This window comes from Paramisgurnus dabryanus, chromosome 15 (assembly GCF_030506205.2).
Source record: "Paramisgurnus dabryanus chromosome 15, PD_genome_1.1, whole genome shotgun sequence".
In the NCBI taxonomy this organism is placed as follows: Eukaryota; Metazoa; Chordata; class Actinopteri; order Cypriniformes; family Cobitidae; genus Paramisgurnus; species Paramisgurnus dabryanus.
Window position 1 is genome coordinate 17,262,938 of NC_133351.1, and position 10,668 is coordinate 17,273,605.

The following is a 10,668-nucleotide window of genomic DNA, read 5'->3' on the forward strand; positions in this document are numbered from 1 at the left end:
CCAATTTTAAATGAAAATTAGATGGCACAAGGCTGAAATTATCTTCGATGGAAACTTTGAAATGCCATGTGTATGTAAAATTTGAAATAGATTATAAATAAAAAAAGGCTGCATTTCAAGCACTATAATAAAGTGTTATCACACAAGCTCTAACTATACCTTGTGTCTCACCTCAACAAATTTCAGACGGTTAAATTCTCTGTATTGTTCAAACATAATAAAATCTGCTCTCCCTCTCTCAGCTGGACTGGGAAAGCAACGGCGGACTAGTCAAGAAACTACCTGCCATCCGCGAGGATGAGGAGACCGATGAAGAACAGCACTCGGTTTCAAGAGCACCACGTTCTCCGCTGCGACTGACCAGGGCTCTCAGCTCGCCCCTGCGATCGCCTCTGCTCCCCCCACGGCCCTTCCGTCTTTCATCGGACCACACAAGACCTGCCACCCTTCAAATCCCCGTAGTCAGTTTCAGCAGCGCCCCTCCAGAACTCAGCCCCAGGTACTTGCATAAAATCAGAATTTGCAGCAGTTCACCATTCTGGCTATTAATTTTACAAAGAAATTATTATTAGGGTCTCTGTTTGAAGGGTTGTTATAAAACGGACTGGGACACTGGACCGTGCTTACATCGTCTTACCTCAATGAGCTATAGCCCCCTGGTGGCTTTCATTAGAACTGCGCTGATTCATAATTTAGGAGAAGTAACCAGCTACCATGACAACCAGTTTGGCCAGAATCATTGCTTGCTCCAATGATCGACTGTTCAATTTCACACTAAGAAATCAGAGCTTAGCTAAAGCCGCAATTTAGTGTGCACAAAGTGAAGGAATCCATTTCAGCATTGTGTTTGTACACTGAGATATCTGTTTGTCTTTTGGGCATAACATTTTAGATATGATGTGTACGTTTTAGCCATTTAACCGCACAAACGTGTAAATTGCTAAATCGGTTTATCAACTGCACATTAACAATACCATGCATTTTCGGATGTCTCTGTAGGTTTGTGGATGGGATTGAGACAGAAAGCAATTTAAGCTCAACACAAAGGTTCGAGTTTGGTCCCAGCCTACCTCAGAGTGGCCCATCGTCCCCCTCTCCAGGTACAAACATATTCACATCTACACATGTTTTCTGGGAGGTATTATGTGATGCTGTCTGTGAAGTCTCATAATCTAAATATGAGATTAGGAGCATTGAAGTTTGATTTCATTCACTGATTTAATTTCAATCTTTGACATGATCTTACTCAGTCAGTATATTAAAGATATAAAGGTTATATTTTCACAGAATGTTTTTTATGTAGAAAACAGTAAACGACAGTAGCTTGGTTTTTAATTTGCAGTAACACATTTTTTATTGGTGTTTCCAAAAGTTTGCTGCTTCTGGCCAAGATCTGCCCACTCAAGACATTTACGGGTGGGAACATGAGAAAGCACATATAGCAAAGCAAAGCTAAATATCTCTTAAACAAAATTTTATCAAAGAATTCTTAAGATGGGGACACCTAAGGATTTGATAAAACATTCTAGGACTGGACACTTAAGCCTCATTCACATAAGCAGTAGCGGTAGCAGATCAACGCAATCTCATTGGTTTCAATGGAAGCTTGGCGACAGTGACCGATGGCGACCGGATGGGGCGTGTCCAGTTGCGTGACAAAGTTGAGAAAAGTTTAACTTTATGCAAATGATGAGCGACTTTCTTGGAGGGACTTCCAATTTGTTTATGACAATCAGATTTAGAAACGCCTCCTAATGAGTGGCGAAACACAGCACTTGTAATGTGAATGCGGCTTTAAGGATTTTTTCTTATAACTGTTAAAGATGGGGTGCGTTATTTTTAAGAAAACACTTTGGAAAAAGGAGTCGGGCCGAGTACCAAAACACACATGTAGCCAATCAGCAGTAAGGGGCGTGTCTACTAACCGACATCGTTGCCTGGGTTGCGTATGTGGGGGGCGGGTCTATCAAAAGAAGGTCCAGATTCTTTTGGGGTAGGGGTGTGTTTGTTTAGATGATTTCAAATATCAACATTGGCTTTCAGAGATCATGCACCCTGCCTTTAACAAAAATTCTTCAGAAGTGTTCGCTTATGCCACCCGAATCATTGTGCTGCCTGCAACGTAAAGCCAGCCAATCAAACTGGACTTTTATATTTAGGAAAAAGTCTTAAAGGGGTCATGAACTGACTTCTTTTATTAGTTTGTACTGTTCTCCGTACTCCACTTATAGCATTAGAAAGGTCTTTACGTGATAAATTACACTATTCCTACGCCCCATGACGCTTTGCACGAATTATGGGCGCGACTTCTGGCGCGTACTGTCACTGCACCCGGCGTTTTCCATGATGATTACGGTCATAATTTCATGTATAACCCAGTGTGAGGATAAAATTTATAAGTGACCTGATACATCATATGAATATATATTCAATCGTTCATGTTGTTCGTCGGAGGTGGAACAACCTTTTGAGGTGATGGTTTAAAATGTCACAACTGTCACTCTGGTGTGAGGTTTTTCTTTAAACGGTAATTTTTAATCTACTTGTTTAAGTTTTTATGGCGACACATCAATCTTCACGCAATCCAACAGCAGAAGTAACTTATGCTTCTCATTCAACACATTGTTAGTTATTTAAACAAACCATAATAAACATATTAAACTACTATTACCTGTTTTCAGTATTGTTTTCGTTTTATGTAACTATTATTATGCAGAAGATAAGACATGAGCTTATGAAATTATGTGCTTTTTTATAATTTAAAACAAAAGTACGCCCAAACACATCACAAACTATTATAAACATTAACTAATAAGCAGTTTATGTCGTAGGCTATATATTCTGTACTTTTTGTAATAATATATAGTAGCAGAATAAATAAACCAGCTAAATCAGCATATTTTTATCAGCATAATATTAGTTGTTTTTGAATAATTATTGTATTTATTGTTCACTTTCAGTTTCTATGAAAGGTTTTACTGGATGGATGTGTGGATACAGTTAACAGATGCACATGCGCCACATACACATTCAGTTCTTGTGCGTGTATTTTGGTTAAAACAAATGTTTTGTAGAGATTTATTGCGTTTGTATCAGCTATTATTGCAACTCCTAATTGCACAAATTATGCCTGGATTTCATAATAAGCTTAAAAGAATATTCCATTTTCTTAAAAGAAAAATCCAGACAATTTACTCACCACCATGTCATCCAAAATGTTGATGTCTTTCTTTGTTCAGTCGAGAAGAAATTATGTTTTTTGAGGAAAACATTGCAGGATTTTTCTCATATTAATGGACTTTAATAGACACCAACATTTAAAGGGATAGTTCGGCCAAAAACGATATTAAACCCATGATTTACTCACCCCCAAGCTGTCCGAGTTGAATATGTCCATCGTTTTTCAGACAAACACATTTTCGGATATTTTAGAAAATATTTTAGATCTTTCTGTTCATTAAATGTAATGTCACGGGGTCCAGCAATAGTCCACGACCTTCAAGTCCAAAAAAGTGCGTCCATCCTTCACAAATTAAATCCAAACGGCTCCAGGATGATAAACAAAGGTCTTCTGTGGGTAATCCGTGCGGTGTTGTTGTAGAAATATCCATATTTAAAATGTTATTAACGTTATAAACTACCTTCCGGTAGCGCCGCCATCTTAGACTCAGGAGAGAGTATTAGCGTAGTGTACGCACTTTTCTTAGTGACGTATGACAAATTCGGAGGGCGGGGGCACAGAGCAGCAGCAGAGAAACTCTGTACGCTGCGTAAGCTCTCATCCTGAATGCGGATCACTCCAAGATGGCGGCGCTACCGGAAGGTAGTTTATAACGTTAATAACATTTTAAATATGGATATTTCTACAACAACACCGCACGGATTACCCACAGAAGACCTTTGTTTATCATCCTGGAGCCGTTTGGATTTAATTTGTGAAGGATGGACGCACTTTTTTGGACTTGAAGGTCGTGGACTATTGCTGGACCCCGTGACATTACATTTAATGAACAGAAAGATCTAAAATATTTTCTAAAATATCCGAAAATGTGTTTGTCTGAAAAACGATGGACATATGGCAACTCGGACAGCTTGGGGGTGAGTAAATCATGGGTTTAATATCGTTTTTGGCCGAACTATCCCTTTAACACTTACAGCAACTCAACACGTAACAGTTTTTTTCAACGGAGTTTCAAAAGACTATAAACTATCCCAAACGAGGCATAAGGGTCTTATCTAGCAAAACAATTTTTATTTTTGACAATAAAAATAACAAATATACACTTTTAAAGCACAACTTCTCGTCTAAATCCAGTCCAGCGCGACCTAACGTAAATGCGTAGTGACGTAGGGAGGTCACGTGTTACATATATAAAACGCACATTTGCGGACCATTGTAAACAATAAACTGACACAAAGACATTAATTTGTATCAGTTGACATACAACAATGTAGGAACGGTACTCGTTCTCAACACTTGTAAACACTGGGCCGGAGTTTCGCGTTCGTCCTCTGTGACCTCTTGACGTCATGACATATTGCGTGGGGTCACGTTGGCGTATCACGACCGGATTTAAACGAAAAGTTGTGCTTTAAAAGTGTATATTTGTTATTTTTATTGTCAAAAATGACAATCGTTTTGCTAGATAAGACCCTTATGCCTCGTTTGGGATAGTTTATAGTCTTTTAAAACTCCGTTGAAAAAAACTGTTAAGTGTTAATTGTTGGTGTCTATTAAAGTCCATTAAAATTAGAAAAATCCTGCAATGTTTTCCTCAAAAAACATAATTTCTTCTCGACTGAACAAAGAAAGACATCAACATTTTGGATGACATGGTGGTGAGTAAATTATCTGGATTTTTCTTTTAAGAAAATTGAATATTCCTTTAAAATGCCAGTCAAAACGGCACACTCGTATCCCTCGCACTAGGCCTACCATTATCTGTAGTGGCTCACCAGTTTTACACAAAGTGGCTCAAAGATGGCGGCGCACGCATTTACGCCAAAAATAAGGTGGATAGGCTTTTCGTTTTCAAAAGATCAAGGCATTTTGAATTCTCTGTTCACGACCGCTTACTGTATAAAAACTTGCTGTGTTTTGTGTGTGATGTGTGCAGTGAACCAGGAGCAGCTGGAAAACAAACAGAGCATCACCAAACTGAGTGAAGAGGTGAGTACATCAGTACTGTACAACACAAAAAAACATCATAATGGGGCTTTCACACAGGACACGGTGTGTGCTGCGCTATGAAACCCATTCATTTCACGGGCTTGCGCCGTGCGAGGACGGTATGTTGTTGGGTCGACCAAGTAATCCATCTAAAGGTTTTGTAAACTCTGCCTACTTTGGTCTGGCCAGAATAGATCAAAGTGCTTGGCTGCACTGAACCCGAGCACAGCGCACACCACGTCCTGTGTGAAAGCCCGATAATACATTTACACGGATTGTGTTGAACTGTTTTTACTGATTAATGTTGTTTAATCTTTGTTAGGGTCATATATTGACACTATCAAATTCTGATGTGTCTAAATGTGCATTTATCAAAGTCAGAATGGTTTAACAACATAACAAATATTCTGTTGATCTTATTCACAGATGACAAGTCTCTCCCAGCAAGTGTCTCAGCTAAGTAAAGAGCTACAGGAGATGACACGTCTCCTCCGTCCCCTGCTCGTCATTGGATCTCAACCCCTCCTGACTGCCCTCAATCCAACGATGGCCATGTCTCCCAGCAGTAGCAGCGCCCCGCCCATACCCACTCCACAAGTTCCTTCGCCCACAGCTCCACCATCCTCGCCACTCAGGCCTACTTGCACCCTAATGGACAGGGCAGATGCTGGTGGCATTGGCTTACCCAGCTGTCTCATACCCACCAGTCCTCCACAGAGACACCAGACACAGGCTCAGTTGTCTCCGAAAGGTTGTTCAAGGGGGCCTTCCTTACCAACGCTCCTCTGTCCAGTGACGGCTCAAACAGAAGGGCATTGTCCCTCCACCCAGGACCAGCCGTCACAAACCCCTCCCACTTTTTCTTTCTCAATTCCACCTTTTCGTTCTCAGTCTACTTCCTGTTCTCCATGCCAGGGGCCTCACCTTTCCCGACCTGCCAGTCACAGCAGAGGCCTGCTACCTCCACCCCTCCCACAGGATAACACACCTCCAGCACCCTCTCATTGCTCGGCACCTCCATCTACCAGTAACTCCCCCGGCGACCACAGGTTGGGGTTCGGGCCCTTTCCCTCCTCATCCGCTCCTTCGATGCGGTCGTGCACTCCTCCCTCTTGCCCGCACACCTCACCGCCTTGCAATTTAGACTCCCTTCCAGAAACGTGGGTCTCTGTTGGCACCTCGTGGCCCCAGCAGAGCCCCAGGCCGGGACCTCCTCAGTTAGAGATTGAGATGCAAGAGTGGGCACCGGGAGGGAGGTCATCCACAGAGCACATCAGCTTCATTGATGAAGAGGGACCACCACTGTGAACGATAGATAGAGAGACTGAGATGACTAGTTGACTTGTAACAGCAAATAAGGACGGTTAAATGGAGAACTGGGCCGACTGCAATTACCCCGACACGAGATAACAGTCAAAGCCAATTGCTGAGACTTGTAATTGGACAGATTGAGGCTCTGTTCAAAGCCATAGTGAGCTGCCTACCCAGACAATGGCTCCTGATGCCAAGGCTGTTCCAAGTAGTAGGCAGCAACATGATCTGTAGATCTTGTTTAGGTCAGCATCGCATGCATGCATCACGGTTAAGGCCATCTCACTGCAAAGCTCATTTCGGTTCAAAGTCTACCTCAAATGGTAGACAGCAGAAAGTGAAGCGGCCCACTAGGATTTGAAACAGAGCCGCTGTCTCACTTATCACTTGGGAGCACCTCTGTACCTGATCACCAGCCTGACACCTCCCTTTGAGCACAACTTCCCCAAAATCCTCTTCTAATAGCATTACAGGGCATTCACAGGCAATCTGGTCAGCAACCGGACATTCCAAACTATGAGGATCCCGCTGGCTGCGCTTATAAAAATCTTGCTATGAGGATTTTATATAAGAAAAGTTGGCTGATTACCATGCATGGCTGTGCATTTCATACACCAGAATAAAGAAATGGTCAGGGGCAGTTTGTTATTTTTTTGTAGAGGTTCTGTATTACAAAAACAATGTTTTTATTCTATAAATTATTTGTCTTTGGAAACCAATTGATATTTAAATTCCCAGATGCGGTAAATGAATGAAGCTGTCACACCACATTATCTGTATCACCCTTTGCTTGATTTGTTTCCTCCAGTAGCTTCAAATTACATATTTAGTCAAAATGAGGATGAAGGGCCTCGGGAATTTTTTGCGAAATTACATCATTTAGCCAATTTAGAGATTTCTTCATTATATTCACTGAAAACTAGCAAGGTTCAGAGCGGTGCTTCTCAACTGAACAGCACTGCACATTTTGTATGTTGAATTAATGGGTGTTATATTGCTGTGTTGCATATCTCTTTTAATCCGCTTGTTAACTTTGACGTCATGCAGCGCTTCTGGGTCCAACCGATCTCATGGGAAAAAACAAAAATCATGCAATCATGGCTTAATTTAAAAACATTATGGCATCAACATATCTTAACATATATCAGTGCCATTGTTTTGGCTCAAGATGCACACCAGTAGATTTGTTGTAAGGTTTGTAAAAAAAACTACTTAATGGGACACTCCACTTTTTTTGAAAATATTCTGATGTTCCAGCTCCCATAGAGTTAAACATTTGATTTTTACCGTTTTGGAATCCATTTAGCTGATCTCCGGGTCTGGCTCTACCACTTTTCGCTTAGCTTAGCACAATCCATTGAATCTGATTAAACCATTAGCATCGCGCTCAAAAATATTCAAAGAGTTTCGATATTTTTCCTAGTTAAAACTTGACTTTCTCTAGTTACATCGTGTACTAAGACCGACAGAAATTAAAAGTTGCGTTTTCTACTCAGATGTGGCTAGGAACTATACTGTCACTCACGTAATAGTCAAGGACTTTTATGTTGTAACATGGCTGTAGCAGGCGTAATGATATTACACAGTGCCCGAAAATAGTCCCCTGCTATCGAAAGATACTAAGTGGACTATTTTCAGCTGCTGAGTAATATCATTGCGCTTCCTGCAGCCATGTTACGGCAGCAAAGTCCGTGATTATTACGCCAGAATACATGATGTAACTACAGAAGAGTCAAGTTTTAAATAGGAAAAATATCTAAACTCTTTGGTTATTTATGAGCGCGATGCTAATACTCTAATCAGATTCAATGGATTGTGCTAAGCTAGGCTAAAAGTGGTACCGCCAGACCCAGAGATCAGCTGAATGGATTTCAAAATGGTAAGATTTAAATGTTTAACTGTAGGCGAGCTGAAAAATTAGCATTTTTTTTAAGTGGAGTGTAAATGCCCTATTATAACTAAGGTTGAGTCCTGGATTAATCTTAACCCTGTCCGGGAAACCGGCACCTTTAAGTTTATACAATTTTGCTTAAATGTGTAATATGAATAAATAGGACTCATAAACAGCTGTTTAAATAACATCCTCTATTGAAATGAGTAGAGGCTTAGACTCGGATTACTTACTTCATTTACGTTAGGTAGATAAGGTTGTTGCAAGGCGTTCCTTATTCTTGTAGACCTACTAAGAATTCTAAACAAATGAGTTTTCCATAAAAATTAATGGGATTGCGTTGCTTTGTCGCTGCGTGTTGCTTGTAGTGTGAACGGGGCACAAGGGAGACATACAAAATGTGCACTGCTGTGTGTTGAGAATCGCTGATGTTAACTGAAATGTTAAGAGTTCTTTGTGAGCCATACAAACACAAAGATAAAGTTTGAAAGTAACTTTTTGCCACAGTTGAAAATGTTAATTAAGAACATTTATATAGCATAAATACCCTTTTACCAGCCAAAGATTGTATTTTGCAGTGTTTCCTTAAAATATCTATTTTGTTCTTATGACGGTAGATTTCTTTATCGAGTTCTGCCTTATTTTAAGCAAACAACACAGGTCATGAATGTTGAAGCAACATCATATTTTTAAATCTCTCAGTTATATTGCAAAACAAGAGCCACCTTTATTATTTATCATCTTATTGTTTTGTTATCTTACAGTGCAGAGCAACTTTCTCAGCTAAACTTTTAATAGTAAATTTCTACTGAAATAGTCCCTGGCTGTCACTGGGGTGGTACGCTTTCAAAAAGTACACATTTGCACCTAAGGAGATGTACATAATGGTACTTAAGAGTGCATATTAGTACACATTGCTACCTAATGTATACATACAGGTATCTCTACCTAAATGGTTTATATTATGAGCGTTTAAAAGGAAAACAACACCGTTTTTCTATATTTTACTATTTTCTTACCTCAACTTAGATGTATTAATACATACCTATCTTTTTTTAATGCGTGCACTTTTAATCTTTGTACAGTGCCTCTTGAATGTGTTAGCATTTAGCCTAGCCCTATTCATTCTTATGGTTCCCAAAATAAGTTTTATTTTCTGCCACCATACTTACTCGTGTAACTACTCATGTCTTTATATAGGGAAAATATGGAAGTGTTTGGTGGCTTCTAAATTCATCCCTGTTTGGAGCCATAGGAATGAATGGGGCTAGGCTAAATGCTAACACATTCATGAGGCGCTGTACAAAGATTTAAAGTGCACGCATTGAAAAAGATAGGTATGTATTAATTTGTCTAAGTTTAGGTAAGAACACAGTAAAATATTGAAAAACGGTGGTGTTTTCCTTTAAGGGGTCCTGCACCAATGACAGTTGACAAAGTGGCCACCTGGCCCTTTATCTAGACCATAAAGGTCAAACAATGCCATTTTAACATGCAGAACATCAGAGTTAATGTGAACATAAGGGGTGTGCCAGTTAGTAGTAGGTTGGGACTATAAAAGAGGTTGGCATGCCATGCCATATGTTGGGCAAAACATGTACGGTCCAGTAAGCTCGGCATGCCTTGTAATACAAAGTTTGCATTATTTTTATTTAAATTAAACTCACAACTTTAGCCATCGTGCCAGCGTGCCTTCTCTTAAAACAGAAACTCCTATAGATTCCCCCATTGTTCAGCAATCACAACACTTCTCAAGCTGCTGATTATGTCACAGTCGGAAGCAAGCACTGCACTTTTATTTCACTCATCTATTTATTCAATTAAATATGTATTTATTTGCAATCCTAAGAAAAGACTCCCGTCAAGATCTCCATGTGATTAAGGACACTATACTCATGATCTCCCCGTCTCTGATATCCGATGACCAGCAACAGTCCTCTTAAGACGCCAAAACCAAGCAACCATCTTGATCTTCCATTCATATTCAATTAATATCGCTGGAACCAGAATGACATTGTACCGTTTCATCAGTTTGCCGAGGTTCATCCAAACTCATGGCACGGGTGCGCCATCTGTCTGTCCCAAATAACATGTGCTTGCTTGAATTCGGAAAGGGCATGATGCTTATATCACAATAGGTTTCTATTTTCTCTGTCTAGGCCAGGGAGTCTGAATATGGACAGTAGGAAATTTTTTGGGACTTTTGGGGGGTCTGGGGTTTCCTGCATGTCCAGTTCATTTGCATGAGGAATGTGCCTGCATATATTGGAGGGGGGTGGGGGGCTGCACGACCCAG

General features: G+C 40.3%; 1 protein-coding gene across 2 annotated transcripts in view; it reads left to right on the forward strand.

The window, feature by feature from the left end:
- kcnh3 (potassium voltage-gated channel, subfamily H (eag-related), member 3) overlaps nt 1-8,075 on the forward strand; it is a 127,349-nt gene extending 119,274 nt beyond the window's left edge. For both annotated transcript variants that reach the window (XM_065251641.2, XM_065251642.2), the window contains exons 12-15: nt 243-499; nt 1,000-1,100; nt 5,118-5,170; nt 5,597-8,075. In XM_065251641.2, the coding sequence (XP_065107713.1) occupies nt 243-499; nt 1,000-1,100; nt 5,118-5,170; nt 5,597-6,478 (1,293 nt within the window). In that variant the 3' untranslated portion in view covers nt 6,479-8,075. The remainder of the gene's footprint in view (nt 1-242; nt 500-999; nt 1,101-5,117; nt 5,171-5,596) is intronic.
- Nucleotides 8,076-10,668: the final 2,593 nt, after the last annotated feature.